The sequence below is a fragment of the Gorilla gorilla genome, chromosome 13 (genome assembly GCF_029281585.2).
Source record: "Gorilla gorilla gorilla isolate KB3781 chromosome 13, NHGRI_mGorGor1-v2.1_pri, whole genome shotgun sequence".
NCBI lineage: Eukaryota > Metazoa > Chordata > Mammalia > Primates > Hominidae > Gorilla > Gorilla gorilla.
Window position 1 is genome coordinate 78188737 of NC_073237.2, and position 25587 is coordinate 78214323.

Below are 25587 nucleotides of genomic sequence, written 5' to 3' on the forward strand. Positions count from 1 at the left end.
GCCTGGCTTTGAATCTCATATTTCACTTATTTTTTGAGGAGATACTGATATCTGCTAGTAGAGTTGGCCCTGAGTACTGCAATGAACAAGTAAAGAACTTTGTTCAGTTAAGGGCCGAAGTTAAGGAATGGGCTAAGGGCCCTGATGCAGTTACAACATGGGATTTTTCAGACACCAGAGAGGCCAGTGCCTTGGAAATAAATGCCTGCGCTGGACAGAAGGACAGTGTAAGATGTCAAAATGCTGGTCCACACACAAAATTAAGAGATCATCATCCCTCTCTGTAGGATCAGTAACCGGAAGAAGGATGCTGTCTCTACACGCTGTTTTTCAGAGGCGTCAACAAGTGCTTTTTCCCCTTCTCTGAGGGAGCCAGAAGTGTGTCTGGTAGGAAGCGTGGTTGGGAACCCCAGGTAAAGGTCTACCAAGGCGCAGTGCCAGTGGACAGAGATTAGGTGTACTCCTGAGAGTGGAAGCACAGCCATTTGTCACGCCTTTCAAGATACAGGACAGCAAGACGGGGCTCTCCAGCAGAGAGGACTGCAGGCTTTTGCAGGACAGAAAATCTCAGGTAACTGTCTTTAATTACACAAATATTGATATATTCATGCATTTATTGAGAGCCTACTACGTGTCCGTGTTCCTTGTAAGACAGGAATAGCACTATGTTTGCCCTCATAAGAGGTGAGAGGGCATCCTTTTTGTGACTGTTTCCCTTTTTAGAAAGTAGTACAGGCCGGGCGCGGTGGCTCATGCCTTTGTAATCCCAGCACTTTGGGAGGCCGAGACGGGCAGATCACGAGGTCAGGAGATCGAGCCCATCCTGGCTAACATGGTGAAACCCCGTCTCTACTAAAAATGCAAAAAAAATTAGCCGGGCATGGTGGCAGGCGCCTGTAGTCCCAGCTACTCGGGAGGTTGAGGCAGGAGAATGGTGTGAACCAGGGAGGCGGAGCTTGCAGTGAGCCAAAATCAAGCAACTGCACTCCAGCCTGGGTGACAGAGCAAGACTCCCTCTCAAAAAAAAAAAAAAAAAAAAAAAAAAAAGAAAGGAAAGTGGTATACGGACAGTCCCTGACTTGATGGTTCTACTTATGGTATTTTCAACTTATGATGGGTTTAATCAGATGCGACCCCCTTGTAAGTCAAGGAGCATCTGTATAGCAAATTTGAAAGATACGGAAAAGTAGAAGGCAGAACCCTGTAGATTTCCATCCTTAAAACAATTATTCTTAGCATTTTGATGTTTATTTCCAGATTTTGCTATGAAAAATTTTTTTACATTGCTTAAATAAGTACTTAAAAAGAAAAACACATCATGTACATTTTATGTGATTATAAACTTTCATAATCTTTTTATAATATATTAAATGGTAGAATATTAATTTTACTTTTTGTTGATGTTTGAGTAGTTTCTAGTTTTTTAAAATATAATTTCAACTTTTATTTTAGATTCAGGGGGTACATATGCAGGTTCATTACCTGGGGATATTGCATGATGCTGAGGTGTTGGATACAAATGATCCTGTCACCCAGGTACTGAGCATAATACTCAATTGTTACTTTTTCAACGCTTTCCCCTTCCTGCCCCCCTCTAGTAGTCCCTAGTGTCTATTGTTGCCATCTTTATGTCCATGAGTACCCAGTGTTTAATTCCCACTATAAGTGAGAACATGCGGTATTTGATTTTCTGTTCCTGCTTTAATTTGCAAAGTGTAATGGCTTCCAGCTGCACCCATGTTGCTGCAGAGGACATGATTTCCTCGTTTTTTTATGGATGCATAGTATTCCATGCTGTATATGTACCACAATGTCTTTATCCACTTCACCATTGATAGACACCTCGGTTGATTCCATGTGTTTGCTATTGTGAATAGTGCTGCAACGAACATATGAGTGCATGCGTGTTTTTGGGAGAGTGAATAATTTTGGATATATACCCAGAATGAGAATGTGGGACAGAATGGTGGGTCTGTTTTAAGTTCTTTGAGAAATCCCCAAATTGCTTTCCACAGTGGCTGAAGTAATTTACATTCATCACAGCAGTGTATAAGCATTCACTTTTTTCTGTGGCCTCACCAGCACCTGTTGTTTTTTGACTTCTTAGTAGCCATTCTGACTGGTGTGAGATGGTATCCCACTGTGGCTTTAATTTGCATTTCTCTGATGATTAGTAATGCTGAGCATTTTTTCATGTTTGGCAGCTTGTATGTCTTCTTATGAGAAATATCTATTAATTTTACTTTTTGTTGACATTTGAGCAGTTGCTAATTAAAACATTTTAAAAAATATTTTGCTTACTGTGTTTGTTCATAATTGTACTTGCTTATAAACTGTCCTATTACAAACAGCAGAAAGCTTTTTTCTAAATGTTTATTTTCTTACAGCCCTTGGTCTACTACTTTTCTTTTTTTTCAGTTTCCTTAGATAAGTTATCCCCTCGTGTAGTTAACTATTTTAGCACTAACTTAATTCTTTGAATTTTAAGCCAGTGAAACCAACTGATTGCTAAACATCCTCAAGGTAAAATCTTACGAACTGAACTATCGTCTTCTGTCACCAAGCTGCTTTTCCTCTGATATCCCCATTGTTGATTAGTAGCACCAGGACACCCAAGCTAGAAACAGAACAGCTATTCTATGCTTCTCTCTTCATTTTCTCCATAGCTAGTCTACTAATATGTGGATGAGGTGGAAATATATGCTGGGCAAAGAAATCCTAGAATTCTCACTGTTCACTATGCTTCCCCCCAATAGACTTTAAGAACCTTCAGATCATCAGCTGTACTTTGAAGTACATTTTTAATTATATTAGTAATACATGTTCACAATCTGAGTCAAAATTAAAATATTCTCGTTGAGGTTAAATGTCCCATTCCAAAACAAAAACAGATATGCAATTCCACATAAAATTTTCTATCTATTGACTTACTTTATATCAATGTAGATTCTTGTTTTCTTACTGAATCCAATTCAGTCTGTTACTATCAATATTTATTTTGATGCCCAAATTGTCATAGATTTAGCTAGTTACTTCAATTTGACTTCTGTGTTCTTTGGATATATCTCTGTTATTTCTTACTTTCTGATACAAAAAGATGTTTCAGGCTCATCGTATACTTTTGCTGCATCAGTCCTGGGTCCAGCCATTTCTCTTAGTACCCCTTGTTCCTTTATTGGAGAATGGTATTTAGAAGTCAAGGTCGGAGTGCTACTTGTGTTCATTATTATTAATCTTAGGTGGTGTTGGTTTTAGGCCCTCTCGATGGACAGAGCTAGTATACACACATGTTCACACATTTAAATCTCAACCTATTTCTCTACATATCTATGTATCTTGAAAATCATGAATTTACATCAGTACCTCTAGTTGCAATTTAACACTACAGGGTTTATTCTAGTTTTCTTCCTTTCCACATTGGTGACTTCTTTCTCCAACAATGAGAAATCTGGTTCCCATTAGCCTAAACATATTTGCTTATTTAGTCAGTCCTCCTGTCTGTAAGCAATCTCTCATCACCACCATGGCCCTTCAGGTATGGCTGTCCTCTTCCACCCACTTGGGCTTAGACCTCTATGTGCCCAGCAGCTGTGTTATGTAGGCACCCTCCTCAACTCACTGGATATCCAAAACCTGGAACCAGGCAACCTTTCTATGATAAATGCCTATTCACCCTGCTTCGGCTCTTACACTCTGCTCTGGGACACTGCAACAGCTCCTAACTGCTCCCTTCCTCCTCTTTAGGTTTGGATACCTATTTTGCTTGACTTAACTAATGATTATAAGATTGAATTAGGAAGGGAAGAGGAAGAGACATACTGTATTCCCTCCCAGCACCCCACCCCTTATTTTATTGAGGAGTAATTGACATGCAAAAAATGCATGCATTTAAAGTGTACAATTTGAGGAGTTTTGATATACATGAATATGTACATGTTAAATCATTACACTCAAGATAGCAAACACATCCCTATTCCCCCATTCAGTTTGAGGTTTTTTTTTGAATTAAACTTTTTATTTTGAGATAAATATACATTCATGTGTGGTTGTAAGAAATAGTAGAGAGATCTCATGTACACTTAACCCAGTTTCCTCCAGTGGTAACATCTTATAAAATTGTAGTATGATATCACAACCATTGACATTGACATTGAAATAGCCAAGACACAGAACATTTCTCTCACCATGAGAACCCCTCATGTTGCCATTTTATAGACATACCCACTTCCTACCTCCCTCCACTCCACCTAATCTGTTTTCCAATGTTACATTTTTGCCATTTCAGTAATATTGTATATATATATATATATGTACACACGGAATATATATATATATATATGGAATCATATAGTACATAATTTTGGGGGAATTTTTTCCCCCTCAGCTTAATTCTTTTGAGTGTCATTTAAGCTGTTGGATTTATCAGTAGTTTATTATTTTTATTCCATGGCATGGGTGTACTGCAATTTGCTTTACCACTCATTAAATGACAATTGGGTTGTTTCCAGTGTTGAGCTGTTATGAATAAAGCTTTCATAAACATTTCTGTACAGTTTTCATGTGAACATAAATCTTCATTTCTTTATGATAAATGACCAGGAGTATGATTGCTGAGTTGTATGATAGTTGCATGTTTAGTTTTTTATGAAGCTGTCAAGCTGTAGCTGTACCGTTTTACATTTCCGTCAGCAGTGTATGAGTGATCCAGTTTCACCTCATCTTTGTCAGCATTTGGTGTTGTCACTATTTTTTAGAAACAAAATGCGCTGCTCTGACAAGTGTGTAGTGATATCTCACTGTGGTTTTAATTTGCATTTTCTGAGTGGCTAATGATGGTGAACCTTTTTCATGTGCTTATTTTCCATCTGTATATCTTCTCTGGTAAAATGTCTCTTCAAGTCTTTTGTCCATGTTCTAGTAGGATTGTTTGCTTTTTTTATTGTTGAGTTGTCAGAGTTCTTAACATGTTCTAGATATGACGCCTGTGTTGGATAGATGATTTGTTAAGAGTTTCTCCCAGTCTGTATCTTCTTTTCATCTTCTCAATAGAGTATTTTACAGAGCAATAGTTTTAAAGTTTGATGAAATTCAACTTAGCCATTTTTTCCTTTTATGAATTGTGCTTTTGTTGTCATGTCTAAGAACTCTTTGCCTGGCCTTTGACCCTGAAGACTTTCTCTTTTTTTTCCCTAAAAGTTTTATAGTTTTGTATTTACATCCAAGTCTGTGATTCATTTTGAATTAATTTTTGTGTAAGGTGTGAGACTTAGGCAGAGGATTTTTTTTTGCCCCTATGGATATCCATATGCTCAACACTACTGAATTGAATTGAATATGTTTACTCCATTGAATTGTTTTTTGTACTTTGTCAAAAATTCATCGAGCATATTTGTGTGGGTCTATTTCTGGGTTTTCTGTTCTGTTTCACTGGTCTGTGTATCTATCTCTCTGTTAACACTACAGAGTCTTGATTCGTGTAGTTACATAGCAAGTCTTAAAATTAGATAGACTGATTTTTTCTAATTTATTCTCCTTTTCCAAAATTGAGCTGTTCCTGTTCCTTGCCCTTTCTATATAATTTGTAGAATAATCTTGTGTATAAAAATATGCTGAGATTTTGATAGCAACTGTATTAAACATTTGTATAATTAGGGGAGAACTGACATCTTTATATATTAAATCTTCCAACCCATGAACATGCTATACTAAAGCTTTCCATTTATTTAGGTCTTTTGCATTTCATTCATTGGTACTGTGTAGTTTTTAGCATACAAGTCTTGTACATGTTTTATTAGATTTACACTTAAGTATTTTTTTTAGTTATTCCATATGATACTGCACTTTTAAATTTCTTGCCTATGTACTGATTGATAATATATAGAAACAATAGGATTTCATCTTTATTTTGTATCCTTTGACTTTGCTGAACTAATGTATAACTTCTAGGAGTGTTTTTGCAGATCCCTTGATATGTAAAAGGGAGGTGATCCACCCACCCTGGCCTCCCAAAGTGCTGGGATAAAACTACTGTTTTAAAATACAATTATAAAGGATTTTGCCTCAGAACCTGTTCTGCTTCAGGCTTTTGGGAATCCTGAAAACAGCTGCCTCCAAGTGGCTTATCCCACGGACAGTGGTCACGATATGAGGGCGAGAGCATTGAGGAGACTTCCTAGGCAATTGGGAAGATATGAAAGTCCTAAACTAGTAGTTTATCTATACTGAGCATCCTCAAGTGGTAGCATATTACTCTAAGAGCTTTTGGAAAAGACTTCTCCTTGGAGATAATAAAACCAAGTGCAATGTGAAATCTAAGACCAGACTTCTGGGTGACGGTGTAGGTAAATTGGGAAGATGTCATGGGTCCAGGGGTGAGACAGTCTTATCCTACCAGAAGCCACCTCTGCCACCTCCCACAGGCTGCTTAAAATGCTTTGGTAAGAGCTTATTACAAGGCTTGGTGGTAGAATGTGTGAAATGTTTTCCTGGGAGGGATGACATTTTAAACTTTTATTTTATACGTTACTGGTAGTCATAAGTAATATAGTTCTTAAAAGCAGATTTTAAGAGGGGGATAGGAAAAAAAAAACCTATGAAGACACTGATGCTACGAGTGGAAAGTAAAAGTTATCTAAGAGGTGATAGAGTACCAAAAATAGCTTTGTGTTACTTCCCAAATTTGCCAGCTTTTAGTGGACAAAGTGAATATTCTTAAATGTATGACTACTTTAATTTGAATATTACGGCATACTTTTTACTTTAAGAAATTACATATTGCCGGGCATGGAGGCTCACACCTGTAATCCCAGGACTTTGGAAGGCCAAGGCGGGCAGATCACGAGGTCAGGAGATTGAGACCATCCTGGCTAACACGGTGAAACCCCATCTGTACTAAAAATACAAAAAATTAGCCGGGCGTGGTGGCGGGCGCCTGTAGCCCCAGTGACTCAGGAAGCTGAGGCAGGAGAATGGTGTGAACTCGGGAGGCGGAGCTTGCAGTAAGCCAAGATTGTGCCACTGCACTCCAGCCTGGGCGACAGAACGAGACTCCGTCTCAAAAAAAAAAAAAAAAAAAAAAAAAAAGAAAATAAATTACATATTAATATTGTGTAAAGTAGAAGCATTATGAATGTAGAGAATTTATTCATTAGGGCTCTAATATTTATTACTGTCTGATCTAGAGAAGTCTCTTACCCTTTCTGGGCTTCGGTTTCATTCATTGATAAAATAGGCACAATATTCAGAGTAAGATCAAAGTGCCTGTTACAATAAAAACAAATATTAACAATAAAAAAAATAGGTATAATACCTGACCTGCTGACCTGGTAAGTTGTGAAAATGCACTGAGATGGCTGGAAGTAGAATTCTTCATAAAGTAGACAAATTTATTATTTATAGTTGGTGCTAGTGCAGAAAGGATAAGTGGTGTGAAGCACTGTCACTCAATGTCAATGGAATTTACTGTTGGTGGTACAGAAAAAGAAAATAAATATATCTCTAGTCTCTTGTTCCTTTACATTTTGAAGGTGCTTCTACCAGGTTCAGAAAAGGAATCTTATTAGCATTTGGGGAAAAGCCTTTTTACTGAAACTTCTGGTAGGTTTCAACTGTAGGCATACATACGTTTGTAAAGATATCTAGCCAATGAATGACATTTTAAAAGAGAGAAGCTGTTCTTTGACCATCTCCTCAAAGAATCATTAATCCATATTAGAAAATTGGAGAGAGTGCACATGCAGGGATTTTTTGCTAAAGAGCATGATGTGTCTGAGGAGTTATGACTCACAGTATCTCTGTTCCAGAGATCACTTGGCGATTGTAAATGCTGGAGGCGGGGGAACCTCTCCTCTGCGTTTGTATACCTCTTGAGCTGTGTAGAACTAATCGCTCCAACTGCACCAGGAGGTAAATGGCAGAGCCCATGGCTTACAGATGCTTGTGTCTCCTAGTTTCCAGCAGTAAGTATTTATTAGATGAAAACTTGGCTGAGACTGCATATTAAAGAGAAGAGGAAGGGGCATCTCTTGGCAGATTTTATCCTCAAGGCAGGTTACCTGCTCCTGCATAATTGAAAAGAGACCTGGCCTGGCTTGGAGGCTGTCTTAGCCCTTCAAAAGAGATCAACAAACAGTGGTGGCCAAGGGGGGTCAAATAAAGAGCTTTATAGTGTTAAAAGAAACTTCAGACAAATTAAATTTAAAGGAGTTTGAGCAATGAATGATTTGTGAATTGGGCAGCCCCCAGAATCAGAGCAGATTCACAGAGACTCCACGGGTGCCTCGTGGTTAGAACAAATTTATAGACAAAAAAGGTAAAGTGATGTATAGGAATTGGAAGTGAGGTACAGAAAGAGTGAGATTGGTTACAGCTTGGCGTTTGCCTTATTTGAACACAGTTTGAACATTCAGCAGTCTGTGAGTGGTTGAATTATGGTCGCTGGGATTGGCCAACACTCAGCTGTTGTTACAGGTGCATACTATTGAGTTAGGTTTTCAATTTGTCTGACTATTAAGCTAAGTTACAGTTCATCCCCAAGGACTCAAATATAGAAGTATGGAGTCCTTCTCAAGCCATACTTATTTTGCTTTAACAATAGTTTAAGAAAGACATAAGAAATTAAAAGACAGTTTAGAGGACAGCTGTCATGATAAAGGGTTTAGAAAAGAATGTGTAGGAAGATGGGTTAGGGGTGGGGGATATTGGACTTATTTAAACTGACAAGAGTCACCCGAATAAAGTATGACAGGCAGTTGGTATTTGGACATTTGCAGAAGTGATTATATAGAATATAGAGCAGATGTTCTCAAGTTTTTTTGGATGCCAAGGCACTCGGGAAAAGATCACATTTACATAACCCACAGTGTAGTCAGGTGAGGTTGCTTAAGACTACATTCTGCTCTAAGGCTTTGACACACCTAAGTCTCACGCTGCTACCAAACACTGATGGGATCAGTAGTATCATCCAAAATACCAGCAGGATGACTTAATAGTAGAAAGGAGAGCCTCATTGCTCTTATGAGTTTGCAAGCCAGGAAGGGACAGCATCCAGTGTGGAATGAAGGTGCTCTCTGTTGGAATAGGGGAAGGACAGGTTGTGTTTTACATTCATATTCATACATACTCAACAAGTTTCGGGGAGAAGCTATACATACTTCTGTGGGAGCTGAGCACACCACAATGAGTAAATATATGTATCATACATCCCATGTTCACTTTGGAATGGGGTTTTAGCACTAAAATGAGGTAGAATTTGGTCCTTTACATCATAAGGTGAACTATGGGACACAAAAGTGGTTTGTGTGCAGCCTCTATAAGCTGGCAGATACTGGCAATCTGTAATATTAGTAGCTTATCAGAAAAGAATGTTTGTAAGGCCGGTCCTCTGTCCGATCAGAGCTGATAGCTCATTTGGTTAGAGGCAGTCTATTTATAGAAAGTTAGAAATTTGCCATGCCATCCAGGCCCTGAACCCTTGACCCATAGGTAACTTTGTTTCCTTAACCTTAGGGCCTGTCTTAGTTGATAAAGGGGCATCTATTTTGGTCTTTTAGGTCATAATAGCTTAGCGCACTGTAACCTATCCCTGCTTTAAGGGAGTTGCATACTTGTTACCAAATTGATGTGGAGGGCTTGGACTGTCTGTATTTGAGGGAGAGTTAGAAATGTGGGGTCAAAATGACAAATAAGATTGAAATAAAAGGAGGAACTAATTGATTCTGGATTTGAAAATACTGATTGATTTGTCACAGGATGGGTGTGTGGGTGTGTTTGTAAAGAAAAGAACTTTTATCTGCGGCATGTGAGTCCTCTTAAGTTATCAGGCCTAGAGAGACATTAAAATGAGACAGAAATCACAGCCCTATTTCCTCCTTGAGCTATGTATTCATCTCTTGAAACTGCTTGCTATTGCCACATGGAGCTATATAGTAACCCAATAATGCCACACCTGACAGTGTAACCCACCCCATATAGCTTAACAATGTATAGCCAATCACTAATCAATGTCGCTTCTGTAAACCAATGAGAATTCCTGATTACAACTTTGTTATCAGCCCGCTCCTTGACCTCTTTTTTTGACTTTGAAAACCCACTCATAACTGCTGCTAATTGGAGTGTATATTCAGGGGGACTTGCATCTGTGTTCCCAGGTCGCAATCCTCAAGCTTGACCCAAATGAACTCTGTGTTTATGATAATTTGCCTCAACTTCTTCCTTTTAGGTCGATGTGTATGTGTGTTTGTGTAGAGAGTATGTTCCAAAAGTGCTTGAACAGTTTAAACCTCACTAACTTCAGAAAAGTAAGTTCTATAAATTAACCCCCAAGATCCCTTGAAGTTTTAATGATATATATTTATTGTACACTTATTTTTGTTTTATAGATGTTAAATAATGCATTATTAGTGAAACCATGCCCCAGAGAGTTGAAGAAAACAGTGACTAATGAAATAAATCAGTTTACAGGATAGGCGATTAAAAAACAACAACAACAATAACTTACTAAAATGCCAAAACTCTCCCTGCTTCTGAGATTAAAAAACTGGCTAAAATGAATTAAAACTATTAAGGCCAACTGGAGTTGGCACAGAACAAGCTGGCTGATGTCACAGCCCAAATTTCTGCCACGTTTCAACCAACTCCCCACAAATGTGCACATAGAATACATGAGGCAGCGTTAAACAGAACTGTGCATGCGGAGGACTTACAGACCTCCGCTTTCCTTCCACCAATCAACTATTAATTCCAGAGGCCACTCCCTAAACTTTTTCTAATAAAATGACCCCATGAAAGCCAGCACAGGGGACAGGTTTGATCTGGACTCCTGTCTTATTGTTCGTTAATTTACAATAAAAACCTTCTTTTCTCAAAAACCCAAATTGGGCAGTGAGCTTCTTTTCCTTGATAACATTAGTTTTAATCATTTGAGACAGTCACTCTGATTGGAAATAGTAAAAACTGACTTCAAAACAAAAAATGTAATGTTCAACATTCACAAAACGAAGCCAGTATAAAGGAAATTTAGGTTTTATATCTGCATATATGTAAGGCAGAAACATTCTGTAGGTAAGATGGATTTGAGGACATATGTGATCCTGAGAGTGGCAATGCCTGGGTACAACAAATATTCCAGGCAGTATTTCAGGCTTTCAAGGCAGTGTGGTTGGTGGGGTCCAAGTTAAGGGCTCCAAACAGTAAAGCGGGACTTGGGTAATGCCTGGTTTACTGTTGGAACAAACCAAAAATTCCACTAAGATAAATATATGACATGAAAAGGGATGGAGTTGGGAAATGGAGTGGCAAGGTAGGGCAGAGGGGCCTAGAGGGCCCAGGAGAGTCAGCTGGGCTGGTGGGGTTGGGGCTGTGGACACACCCTCCTATTGTTGCTCCCTCCACCCTCAGAAACCTTCTGTGACTCTTCCATGCTCTGTGATGCAGGCCTGTGCTTATAGTTAAGCCTGGGCACCCTCAGTGCTCAGTTGCTTCAGGCAGCTGAGCTATTCAGACCATTGAGAATATCCTCTGTTTTCTGAACAGCTATACTGAGACAGGGCTGAGCCCTGACTCACATTGCTTGGATATCGACCCCAACTTCACCTGCTTGAGTGGGTTGGGGTTGTTTATACTGTACTTGTTCTACGTGGTATTGACCCTGTATTCGTCACCTACCGAAAAAAATAATGACATCCAAAAGGTAAGGAACTGTGGGTGAACACCCAAGAGAGATGCCCTGTTGTGTTTTCCCAATCCTACTCCAACATTTCTAAATAAGTTTGGTTGGTACAGAGACATGTCTTAGATGGGAAGTCTGAAGAGAGGATAGAACTTCACTCTTCTGTGGAACAGGTTGGGCAGATGTAGGGGTTCAGGAGGACAAAGGTTTCCATCTGTAGCTCATAGACTACCTATCTGGCTGTGGTGGAGAGTTCCAGGATAAAATCCCAAACACAGTAATTCTGTGGTCCCAGATGGGATAATTTAGAGATTGTGGGCTCTCTGAAGGAGAACAGTCTCTGCTGAAATTTGATCATGAGTCAGATTCCCATGTCACCTGTCACTTGACCAAGTCTTCCTTCATGTTGGGCTGACCAGAGGAGTAATGCTGAGAGTCTCTGAGCAGAGGCTGGAGCTATAGGCCTGTCTCTGTGACACTTGTCCCATGAGGGAGCACAGATGTGACTGTTGACCTCTGAGTCTTTGCCCTCCTTCACAGTTGCTAACTGAGTACATCAAGTGTGGCTCTCACAGCAAAATCTTCTTTGAGGATTTTTCAGAGAAGCAAAAATGGGAACTATTTTATCACCATTAAAAATTGATAACAGGAACATATTTCTATTAATTAAAGACTAATATCATTCTTGTATAATGAACGAATGAATGAATGAATGAGCTTCATAGAGAGTGAGAGAAGTGAGTCCCAGCCTGTCATTATCTGTCTTTTGTTCTCAGCATCAGGGCAGAGCCAGGAGGAGAAGGAAAGGTGGGACATTTAAAGGTAATGTCAGCCTGCTCTATCTGAGCTTCGGGGTGACCCTTTCTGTCTCTTTTATGATGACTCAGTCCCATGATTTCTTAGAATGTCAGTTACTAGGTGCAGTCTTAGAAAACAGAGCCCTCAGAAGGCAGGCTCATGGGAAAGCAATCAGACCTGAGACACTGCTCAGAGGCCCTGCTCTTCCCATTTATGGGCAGGACAAAGTGATGGACCTGAGCAATGGGTGTTGCCCGATTGGTGGCCAACTGAGATAACGAGGAAGGACTACTGGTGGGCTTGGAGTCAGAGCTTCTGTCTCACAACTTTGCATAAGTACTTTGACTTCCTCAATGCTCAGATTCCTCCTGGAGGTAACCACCGATGTCTGTGTTTCACGTGGTGGTTTTGAGCATCACATGGGGTAATGCATGTGAAAGGACTTTACTAATGATGCCACATACACATGTGAACTTGTGAATATTATCAATGACTATTTGCCCTTTTCTACTGATTCTTGGGGCTCTCAGAGTTTAATATCCCAAGGGTCTTCCACAGATTGACTTCTGTATGAGCCGTGTGCCTCTATCTTCATTGCATATAACATACTATTCTGGTTTCCCAGACTGGAAAAGTTTCCAGAGAGAAGAGGAAGAGGAAAGGAAGCTGCTTTCTCTTCTGAAAAGGTGATTAATCTTTCCCTTTGTGTCCTGTTCCCACCCCACTCCTTCTTCTTTAGTGCATTCTATTCATTTCAGGGATTCCTTGCAGCCTGCTGTAGTTTTGGGAGTGGGTAGCCATAGGAACAGGTATGTGAATGAATGTGTTGGGGAGAGGCTGTAGTGAGGTCATAGGACCTCATATATGGTGAGGTCATGGGTTGGGGGCAATGTGATGTGGGCAGCAGGCTTTAGGGAACCCACCACTGCCAGGCTAACAAATCTCCTTTCCTTGTTCTGGTCCTGACTGCAGCTTTGGACCTCCTGTTTCCTGCAGTCCTCTGGGCCAGCATCATGATACCACCCTCTTTCGTCGACTGTTATGCCCAGACCCCGTCTGTCGGGTGTGTAACAGAGCAACTGCTGATATCCAGCGACTGCTGTCTTGGGAGTCCCTGAAAGATGCTGCTCCCTCTGTGTCCCCTTTGGCTTCTTCAGCTTCTGGGACTGAGTCATCGTTCACTCTGGCTTCCACCCCCTCAGCAACCCCTCCAGAAGACCTAATATTGTCCCCTCGGCCTAAGCCCTCTCCACCGCCCCCCTTAATTCTCTCACCTGACCTGATCACCACCTCAGCTGACTTATTTTCACCCTCACCACTGAGGGACCCTCTGCCACCACAGCCTGTTTCTCCCTTGGATTCCAAGTTCCCCATAGACCATTCCCCACCCCAACAGCTTCCCTTTCCCCTTCTCCCACCACATCACATTGAGAGAGTGGAGCCCAGCCTCCAACCTGAGGCCAGTTTGTCTCTGAACACCATCTTTTCATTTGGCTCCACCCTATGCCAAGATATTTCGCAGGCCATGAATCCCATTGATTCTTGTGCTCGTCATCACGGACCACCAATCCCATCTGCTTTACCACCAGAAGATTGCACTGTGACTCAGTCTAAATCAAGTCTCACCATCTTGAAGACTTTTCCGGAAATGTTATCTCTAGGTGGCTCTGATGGGTCATCCACCTCTGCCCCAACAATCAAAGGCATTGACCATTCACGCCCTGCATCTTCAGAATTCTCCTGGTGGCAGCCTCATGCCGAGGACTCTTTTTCCTCCAATTTTGTGCCATCTGATTTCATGGAGGAGCTTCTTAGCCTTCATTCTTCTGAGGCCTTTTTAGGGGGGCACTCTGTGGCCAACCTCATAGAGCCTGTTAACATCTCATTTCTCAGCCATGACATTCTGGCACTCCTGGAGAGACAAGTCAAAAAAAGGGGTGATTTCCTGATGCAGAAAGAAAATGGAAAGAAACCAGGATCATTCCCAAAACAACTTAGGCCAAACTACCAACTAAATTCCTCACGGAATATGTTAACCTCAATTGCTGTTAAGCATGACTTAGCAGAATCCTTTCCTTTTTGGGCCAGTAAAGGCAAACTAGAATGGCAGGACATCCATCAGCAGCCTCCGTACTCTAAGTGCTTTGAAGACCATTTAGAGCAAAAATATGTCCAGCTCTTCTGGGGTCTCCCATCTTTGCACAGCGAGTCTCTGCATCCTACTGTTCTTGTCCAACGTGGCCATTCCTCCATGTTTGTATTCTTCAATGGCATTACAAATACATCTATATCCCATGAATCCCCAGTACTTCCCCCTCCCCAACCTCTGTCCTTGCCTAGTACCCAACCACTACCCTTGCCTCAAACCCTTCCCCGAGGTCAGTCCCCACATCTCACTCAGGTCCAGTCCCAGGCTCAACCTCAATCTCCATTCCCAGCCCTACTACCTAGTCCTCTATTCCTGAGTAGGATCTGTGGAGTGTGTTTTCATAGACCCCAGAACGAGGCACGGTCTCTTTTGCCATCTGAAATTAACCGTCTGGAGTGGAACGTGTTGCAGAAAGTGCAGGAAAGTGTGTGGGGTTTACCCTCTGTGGTTCAAAAATCCCAGGAAGACTTTTGTCCTCCAGCTCCCAATCCTGTATTGGTCAGAAAGTCCTTCAAGGTCCATGTTCCCATCTCCAGCATTCCTGGAGATTTTCTACTCAGCTCTGAGGAAAGGAAGAAACTACAGCAATACATTCGAAAGAGGATCATCCAGTGCAGATGGGGCCTGCTCCGCAGAATCCATGAGTCTCTGTCATTGCTACGTCCTCAGAGCAAAATTTCAGAGCTATCTGTGTCAGAGAGCATTCATGGACCGTTAAATATCTCTTTGGTTGAGGGTCAGAGGTGCAATGTTCTAAAGAAGTCCGGATCAAGCTTCCCTAGAAGCTTCCATGAGAGGAGCTCAAATATGCTTTCCATGGAGAATGTGGGGAATTATCAGGGATACAGCCAGGAGACTGCCCCAAAAGATCACCTGTTGCATGATCTGAAGACATCTTCAGACGAGGATCTGAGGTCTAACTCTGAGAGAGACCTAGGAACTCATATGATGCGTCTGTCAGGGAATGATTCAGGGGAGAGACTAGGTCAGAAACAACTTGAAAATGCCCTGACAGTACATTTGAGCAAGAAATTTGAGGAAATCAATGAGGGTCGAATGCCTGGGATTGTGCATAGTTCATGGCACTCAGTCAAGCAGACAATGTGTCTTCCTGAGAAATCCCAAAGCCAAATTAAACATCGAAATCTGGTAACATTGGTGAGTGAGGACCACTGCGTTGATACTTCCCAGGAGATTTCCTTCCTTAGTTCCAACAAACAAAAGATGTTGGAAGCCCATATTAAATCTTTCCGTATGAGGATGCTGTGGGGCCTTCCCTTCAAGGTCCTTGAATCCATAGAAATCTTCAAATCGAAAGAGGACCTTTCCACTTCCTTTTCCCATTTCGACCTTCCCTCCTCAGCCACCTTCATTTCTCGGGGAGATTCCAAAGATGGGGTCTCTAAGTCCCGTAGACGAAGCACTTTTCAAGGAGAAAAGTTGGGAACAACAAGCTCAGTCCCCATCCTTGATCGTCCTCACCCTGTCTCCTCACCTGTCGGCCAAGAAGGGCAGGGGACCCTGAGAAGACAATTTTCTGATACTGACCATGACCTTATAGAGACAGATTCCAAAGATGGGGCCTCCACATCCCTTAGAAGAGGTACTACAGATTTTCAAAGCGAAAAATTAGAATCAACAAGCTCATTCCCCATCCTCGGTCATTCTTACCTTGTCACTTCACCTGTCAACCAAGAAAAGCAGGGGACTCTGAGAAGAGAATTCTCTGATACTGACAATGATCTTACAGAAAGTGTCCAGACAACGGAGGATGACAGACAGACTTTTCTGCCCCCGCCACACAGCATCGTAGACGAAGTCAGTCAGAAACAGACTGTACTGGCCAGTAGATGCAGCGCAGAGCTGCCCATAATGGAAGCTGGAGCTGGCTGTGAGTCATGGGATAAGAGAAAGAGTTCCTTTCATAATGTAGACAGGCTTCAGGGCAGTAGAAAGACCTTTCCTGTCACCAGTGCTCTTCAATCACAAACTAGGAACAACTTGACAACCAGCAAGTCGGGAAGCTGCTCACTGACAAATGTGAAAGCAAGCACTTCCAATGAAACTGAAATTTTCCCACCAAGCATATCAGTTCCTCAAGGTCCTAAATCATCATACCTTAAAAATCAGATGTTGAGCCAGTTAAAGTTGGTCCAGAGGAAGCATAGCCAACCTCAGAGCCATTTCACTGACATGTCTTTTGCCTTAGATAACTTGAGTTCCAAGGACTTACTGACTAATTCCCAGGGCATCTCGAGTGGGGACATGGGAACTTCCCAGGTGGTGCATGTCCACTTGGAGGACAGAGGAATCCGTGTGGCACAGAAGCAGGAGCCCAGGGTCCCTACCTGTGTCTTACAGAAGTGTCAAGTTAAGAATTTCCCACCAGCTGTAAACAGAGTGAGTCCTGTGAGACCCAAAGGAGGAGAGCTTGATGGAGGGGATGCAGGGCTGGGGACCTCCCAACGCAGGAGAAAGAGCCTCCCTGTTCATAACAAGACATCAGGGGAGGTGCTTGGGAGCAAATATTCCCCAACCTTGAAAACACAGCCTCCTCCTGAAAACCTTTTCAGAAAATGGATGAAGACCTTTTTGCAGCGGTTTAATAAACCCAGCATATCATATGAAGAACAAGAAAGTTCCTGGGAAAAGGGTAGCTCCCTGTCATCATCTGTGCAGAATATTGGTCGAGTTACAAGAGCTGCCTTTACTGGGACTACTGAAGCTCAGAAAATTAGGAAAGACACTAGGGAGTTCCTAGAAGAGAAGCTGGGGCATAGGCATGGGATAGATATCACCTGTCCCCGAGAGCCCCTTTCCTTCCCGGTGGGGCTTGGGAAAGCTCAGCACAACCCAGAAGTGCATGTCAGAGCAGAGCCTGTCCAAGGCTATCCCTGCACCTACAGGGCTCCCTCCTGCAAAGTGACACGTACCAAATCTTGCAGCCAGCAAGCTATCTTTGTTGGCCAGAATTATCCTACAAGGATTAGACAGATCATAGACAAGGACAGACAGCCCCAGAAAGTTGAGGCATTTAAGGGGAAGATATTGTGTCAAAGGCATCCCCAATCCATGCCCCACAGGAAGCCTGTGCCACATCCAAACCCCACTTGCCGGCGTCAGGTCAGCCTGGTGCGTCCAGCCGTCCCAAGCAGTGCTAAAAGCCCTGTGTTTAGTGATGTGCCTTTACTAACTGGACAGAAAATGCTTCCAAAGCATTTCCAGGGAGGAAAATTTCCCCCCACAAAATAATTCACTCCTTGTTGAGAATCTTGATTCTCCCCAATAAATGTTCTAATAAGAAGGATGTCTTTTCTGTGTATTGTGTTGTGGGGTATGGGTTTTGGGTAACTGAAGCTAGTGGTTAGGGAAAGGCGAGGTTAGCTCAGCTCTTACTGACTCCCTACTTTGACTTTTAAAATGTGCCGAACCCCTTGGAGCTGTTGTGGCGGAATGAGTATCATGTGCCTCCAAAAGCCCCTTCTCTCCCTGATGAAGTCCGAGGAGATGAGGTCTTTCCTACCTCTTTGCTTGAGACTTACTGATATTGTATGGTGGCCTTCACCTTCCTCCCCATTCGCTGTTTCATATCCTTTAGAGCAGTGAGGAAGGCAGCCCTTCCATATCTGAAGACAGGGTGAAGGACAGGTATATTTTTCAGAAATAGTGGTTTAAGCACTGTTTAAAAAAAGTTGTCACAGACCACAGTATCTTATAGGTTGGTGGGAGTGTTTGGGATATTGCTGGTTGGGGTAGAGTGTCAGGAGCACTGTGGATGCTGCTTAAGAATTTGACAAGCAGGGCATGCTCATGATTTAGGGAGGCATATTTTGACGTTGAGGTCTTTCTACTAATAAGTCACTTTGGAGATGTAGTTCCCCTCCCTGTGTATTTCTCCACGCTGCCTGGATTGATGACATTTTTACAGAGCAAAAATTCACCTAGCTGTCTGTTGCAGGACTGTTGACCAGGCAACCACCTACCTCCTAGGGTAAAATATAGCTTAGAGTAAGGAAAAGATGCCTTAGAATGATGAGAAAGTAAGAAAAAAGTGAAGCTAGGAAAGGATGACCATGCTGGTGGAAAAAGGTTTATGCCCCATCATGCCCATTTCATGACCCTTTCTTAATCTAGATCTAGGCACCATCCCCTTGAGGCTTACCAGGATGCTGCAGAGGTTACAGATGCCATTTTGGCAGAAGTGTACATGGGGCTGTTCTTTAAGGACTTAAACAGTATCTGCAGGGCTGTTGTCAACATGGCATCCCTCTCTTTAGGGAAGGTGATCTTTGTGCCTTCTTTCTAGCCATGTTGATGGCAATATGCAAGATCTTCCGTTAGTGTATACAGTGCACCTATCAGGATGGAGGTGTCACCCATGATGTTCATGGGCTTAGTGGAATATAATAGATGTTGTCTAGAATACCTGCAGCTCATGGTCCAGAGGTTAGTCCTGGACTACGCATGAGGGTTACAGATATTTGGGGGCTTACTATGAATCTTTACAGAATGCTCCTTATTTCTAAGAGTGTGCACATATGCACCCTTAAAATATTAGGGGCCTGAAGAGAAGGCAATTCCACTTATACAGATTGGGACTAATAAATGAAGTGAGTTTTCTAGAGGGCACTTGAGGTAAGTTCTCCAGAAAAATTTGTGAATGCTTGGTGTCAAAACAAAAACAAAACACAACAAAGCATAACAAAACAAAACAAAACAAAACAGATGCCACTACAGCTTCTTCACTATCCTTCTCTTTTCCTGTCCATGCTTATGCCACTGACCCTGCAGTGCCTGAATCTTAGGATTGCAGAAATAATTCAGATTCTGTGAAGGCCTTAAGAAGCACAAAATTGGGATGAAACCCAGGGCAAAGAACTTGTGGATGTGGAGAATCCATGGAGGACCCAAACATCCATGTGGATAGACTTGCCAATTACCTGACCTCCTAATTCCTCTGTCATTCCATCTTAGGGTCCTTTACCTCCATTCCATTTCAGTTACTGCCACACCCAGAAGCTATCGTCAGAAACATCTAAAAGTTATCATCAGAAACACCTCTTTTTTTTGGAGGCAGAGTCTTGCTCAGTTGCCTGGCCTGGTGTGCAGTGGCACGTTCTTGGCTCACTGCAACCTCTGCCTACCAGGTTCAAGTGATTCTCCTGCCTCAGCCTCCTGCATAGCTGGGATTAAAGGCACATGCCATGATGCCCAGCTGTTTTTTTTTTTTTTTTTGTAGAGATAAGCTTTCACCATGTTGGCCAGGCTGGTCTTGAACTCCTGACCTCAAGTGATCCACCTGCCATGCCTCTCAAAGTGCTGGGATTATAGGCATGAGCCACCATGCCTGGCCTCATCAAAACCACCTCTACATCTGTAATAATACAGTCTAACATTCCACCCTTTGACCTCATCCTACCATCCTTCCAGCCTAGCCCCTCAATTTGTCAAATTTTCACACTGGGTTATTATTTTTCTACTTATCTGTCTACCAAGTTTTTGACTTAATTTCCTCCTTCTTCAATGCAGGTTTTATGATCTATCCTATAACCAATATTTAACAAGCCCTACTTGAAATATGCCATATGCAATTCCCTTTAATCCTTCCTGTCTGACAAAATCCCATCTCTCTGCCTTTTCCATAAATGTCTTCCCTTAAATGACCTATCACTGTTGGATTAAATCTCACAATCAAGTCTACTGACACCATGATAAATGCATGGTCAGTCTTAGCACTACCTGGAAATAATTCACTCATTCATCCAAAAAATACTTATCCTGTGCTTACTAACAGAGAACAGTACTAATGAAGCTTTGGTCATTTTTCCTTAGTCCACTTTTTCACCCATGTATTTCAAACCTTCTGCACTTTTCTCAAGTTTAGGCCATCTCCACTTGCTCAGCAGATGTGCTGGCCTCACCATTCAGGAAACTAGAATCCATTGGATAGAAACGTTTCATAAAAAATTCTTCAAAAAACTATATCCATCCCTCCTTTGTTTCCTTCCAAGGTTTCTTCATTTTTTTTGAGACAGAGTCTCGCTCTGTTGCCCAGGCTGGAGTGCAGTGGCACGTTCCTGGCTCACTGCAACCTCTGCCTCTTGGGTTCAAGTGATTTTCCCAACTCAGGCTCCTGAGTAGCTGGGATTACAGGTGTGCACCACCACACCTGGCTAAGTTTTGTATTTTTAGTATAGATGAGGTTTCTCCTTGTTGGCCAGGCTGCTTTTGAACTCCTAACCTCAGGTGATACGCCTGCCTCGACCTCTCAAAGTGCCGGGATTACAGGTGTGAACCATCATGTTTGACCACCTTGCAAGGTTTCTGTCTTCAGAGGAATTATACTTCCTGAAATGTCTCTATTGAGTGGTAGCTAAACTCTAGTCTTGATGGACTGATCCATTCTTGCCTTGTAATAGGTATACAGTATATGCTTTAAATGGGTGAATTTTGTGGCATGTGTACTAGATTGCAATAAAACTGAAAGGATTTAAACAGAAGAAGTGCTTGAGGATAAGAAGAATGCAAGAGGGTACACCAAAAGGAGTTAACACATTTTTGGAAGATGAAAACCTGGTGGAGGAGAGATAACTTACTTAACAAAGTAGACAAAGCACCAGCTATCCTTATTGCTGCTTCCTTCTCTTCATGAGGCACTGAACATGTTTGTTTTATTTCTTAAATCCTTTCATTGAAGCGATGGTTAAACATACACAAGAGCAGGTAGAACAATATAACTCCCCATGTACCCACCACTTAACTTTCACAATTATCATTTGGTATGGATGATACCTCCCATCTTTTATACTATGATTAAAGTGCAAAAGTCCATTTAAACATCTTGCCATCCATCTCTTAGAAGATGTGCCACGTGCCATATGTCAATGCTGTCACATTCCTTTGATACTTATCACACGAGGAACACACTTATGTACAACAGATGTACACAGCATTGGTGACAAACACATTGAGCTTTAGTGGCTTTGGCAATCAGTTCTCCTTTGACTTTAAGTCAACCCCAAGGAGCCATTTGAATTCCTACCCACAGTCCACACAAGAAGCAATCTTACAGAGCAAATTCAGTGCACAATATTGCAGTCCCTTAATCACATAGTAACTATAAGTTGAAAAAAATATGAGTAGAAACTGTACATGTTGCTGAAACCTTGAGATTGTCATATAAATGTTTTCAAATATTTAAAAGAAATGTTTTCTATCACACATTTAAAAGGAGTTTTCGTGTTTCCACTTAAATAAAGTAGATCAAATATACTTGTTTATCTACCCTCCTTCCCAAAATGCCATTAAGAGTAAAAGATTATATGAAAAGATGCTCAACATCATTAGTCTGATCACAGAAATACAAATAAAAATCACTATGAGATAACCACTTCACACCTACTAGGATGGCTGGAATAAAAAAGATAAGTGTTTCAGATAATTTGGAGAAACTGGAAGCCTCATACACTGAGAGTGGGAATGTAAAATGGTGCAGCTGCTTTGGAAAACAGGCAGTTCCTCAAAATGTTGGCATATAACACAGCAAATCCAATCCTAGGTATATACCAAGAGAAATGAAAACATGTGCATGCAAAGAAACTTGTATGCAAAGTGTTTGGTGTGTCTATTCTTTTCCCCAGTGGTTAATCTTTGGCCCTTTGACAGTGGCTTGTTCATTTGCTCTTTTGTGCTTTTGAGGAAAGTCCTTTGTGTAGCTACTTCTGTGCCCTGAGAAAGTTCTGAGTTAGGTGAAACAAGGGCAAGCCCCTTGGATCAGTTCTTCAGGGACTTCCCAGACAGATCAAAACAGACAAACTGAACTACTTAGAACAAGGTTTGCTCTGCTTTTTCCTCTGGAACCAGGTACCCACACTCTGTACGGGGTCTGATATCTTCAAGGCTGCCACTGGGCTGGGAGTGAGGTGGAGCAATGGTAAATTAAAATGCTACAATGCTTTGTACAGTGTTTTAGTGGTTTTTCTCCTTGTTAGCCTTTGTTTGTCTGCAGTAAACCTTTGGCCATCTTCCAGAGTTTTGACAAGGTTGACTCTGACTGTGTTTGCCAGGTTTCTTTGTGTATCTGAGGAAGGTCACCTTCTCAGAATTCTCTAGTCTGCCATTTTGCTGACATCAGTCCCCTATGTCCAGCTTTCTTTTGATCAAGATAGTTTATCTTTTCCTATTATTTTATTGCATACAATTCATTTCTTTATATTTAAAGTGGTTTTCTTTTAGGCATCATATAGTTAGGTCTTACTTTTTAATCCAGCTGACAATTTCTGACTTTTAATGAGTGATGAGATCATGATAGGCACATTGCTAGCCCCCTAAAGATGTCCATGTCCCAATTTCTGGAACTTAAGAATATGTTACTTTACATGGCATAAGGGAATTAAGTTTTCAGATGGAATTAAAGTTGCTTATCAGTAGATCTTAAAATAGAGAAGATTCTGAATTATCCATATAGGCCCTATCTAATGATATGAGCCCTAAAATCCAAAACTTTAGAGAGATTTGAAGACAGAAGAGGCAGGAGCAGTTTAAACTGTGAGAGAGTCTCTGAATTTCTCTTGCTCGTCTTGAAGATGGAGGTAGGGGACCATGACCTAAGGCAGGAAGCAGTCTCTAGAAGCTCAAACAACCTGACAGATAGCAGGTAAATGAAAACATCAGACAATGAATTCTACTAACAACCTGAATGAGCAACGAAACAGATTCTCTTACAGAGTCTCCAAAAAAGAATTGTGTTCTCACCTTGCTTTTAGCCTAGTAAGACCAGTACCAGACTTCTGACATACAGACTGTAATATAATAAATTTGTGTTGCTTTAAGCCACTAAGTTTATGGTAATTTATTATGGCAGCAGCAGAAAACTAATGCAGACCATTGATATATAGTGTGATTATTGATATAGTTGGGTTTCAATCTACTTTATAGGTTACAGCAAAATTGTGTGGAAGGTACAGAGATTTTCCATACATCCTCTGCCCTCACACATGCACAGCCTCTCCTGTTATCAACATCCTCCACCAGAATGGTACATTTGATGGAACTACATTGACACATTATTATCATCCAGAGTGTGTAATCTACATTAGGGTTCATTCTTGGTGTTGTGCATTCTGAATCTTCTATGATATCATTTTTCTCCTTTTGGGAGGCTTATTAGCAATAGCTTTCTTCAGTGGTTGTAGTGGTTGTTTTAGACTTTAAAGTATGCATCTTTAATTTATAACAGTTTTAGTTGTTGTTGTTGTTTGTTGTTGTTGTTTTTTTGAGACAGAGTCTAGCTCCATCGCTAGGCTGGAGTGCAGTGACGCTATCTTGGCTCACTGCAACCTGTGCCTTCTGGGTTCAAGCAATTCTCCGGCCTCAGCCTTCCAAGTAGCTGGGATTACAGGCATACTCCGCCACACCCAGCTAATGTTTGTATTTTTAGTAGAGATGGGGTTTCACCATGTTGGCCAGGATGGTTTTGATCTCCTGACCTCGTGATCCACCCACTTCAGCCTCCCAAAGTGCTGGGATTATAGGCGTGAGCCACCTCGCCTGGCCAACAGTCTAATATATCACTTCCCATAGTGTTTCTCTTACATTCACTTGGCTTATTCTCTTGAAAATACCTGTTTAAGTGTATGTCTCCCTGGATTTGTTTGAACTTTTTTGGATGCAAGTTGATAGAATTCCAACCCAATGTAGCTTAAATGGAAAACAATGATGTGATGGCCTTGTATTGAGTATTTGCTAATCCCTGAAACAAAAAATGTAGCCATATGGCTAGAAATGTTGATGGGCCAGATTGGGTTGTGGACTTATCTCTAGGATAAGAAGGGCACTGGGTTGAATGTCCCCAAAACAACATGAAGTAGGGGTATAACTCCTGGAAGATCAGGGTAGTTGGATGGGAAAGCATGGCTGAGAAATACTAGAGTTCTCATTGTCCATACATTCCTGAAATCAGTTTCTTAGGATAGGTGTTGTTTTCTTTTAATTATTTTTTCTCATGTAAGTAACACATCATTATATTATCTGAGTTTAAAAAAAGAAAACAGTCTCCATAAGTCCAAACACCTCCACTGATCATCCCTTTCTAGGAGATAAACTCTTTATTTATTTTATTTTATTTTTTGAGATGGAGTCTCGCTCTGTCGCCCAGGCTGGAGTGCAGTGGCGCAATCTCGGCTCACTGCAACCTCCGCCTCCCGGGTTCACGCCGTTCTCCTGCCTCAGCCTCCCGAGTAGCTGGGACTACAGGCGCCTGCCACCACGCCCGGCTAATTTTTTGTATTTTTAGTAGAGACGGGGTTTCACCGTGTTAGCCAGGACGGTCTTGATATCCTGACCTCGTGATCTGCCCGCCTCGGCCTCCCAAAGTGCTGGGATTACAGGCGTGAACCACTGCGCCTGGCCCTCTTTATTATCACGATTTTCAGTGTGGTGTGCATTGCATTCCGTGCTGTGCATTGCATTTTGTGCTGTGCATTGACCTAGAATATTTATAGTTTATTTATTCATTTTACATAAAAAGAGATCACATTATGCATGTTACTCTGCAGCACGGTTCTTGAATTCAACAAATATCTTGTCATTCTATGTATAATAGTGCATATAGATATACTTCATGCTTTTTAACTGCTGTGTAGTATTTCTTTAGATGAATAGTTCATATTTTTTCGATTGTTGAATATTTATTTCCTATTTTTTATTATTAACAATGCTGCCATGAACATCCTTCTATATGCTTTACTGTGCATATTTTCAAGTGCTTCTCTAGAGTGTATGCCTAGAAATGAAATTGCAGTGTCAGACTTCACATTTAAAAAACATGTATTATTATTTATTTAAAAAATATATATAGTTTGAATAGGAAATAAATGCACATAGTAAAAGAAAAAACACTGAAAAGTTATGTAATGAAAAGTAGTCTCCCTCAATCTTGAACAGACTCAGTGATTTACTTTCATTACGTGTT

At 41.4% G+C, this 25587-nt stretch overlaps 1 protein-coding gene across 1 annotated transcript; it reads left to right on the forward strand.

The window, feature by feature from the left end:
* The first annotated feature begins 50 nt into the window (after positions 1 to 50).
* Positions 51 to 17919, forward strand: LOC101127657 (spermatogenesis-associated protein 31D1). The gene is made up of 5 exons (XM_063696489.1): positions 51 to 571; positions 1453 to 1536; positions 12445 to 12490; positions 13092 to 13152; positions 13439 to 17919. The coding sequence occupies exons 2-5, from the start codon at positions 1468 to 1470 to the stop codon at positions 17865 to 17867; spliced, it is 4605 nt and encodes a 1534-aa protein (XP_063552559.1). The 5' UTR covers positions 51 to 571; positions 1453 to 1467; the 3' UTR covers positions 17868 to 17919.
* Positions 17920 to 25587: the final 7668 nt, after the last annotated feature.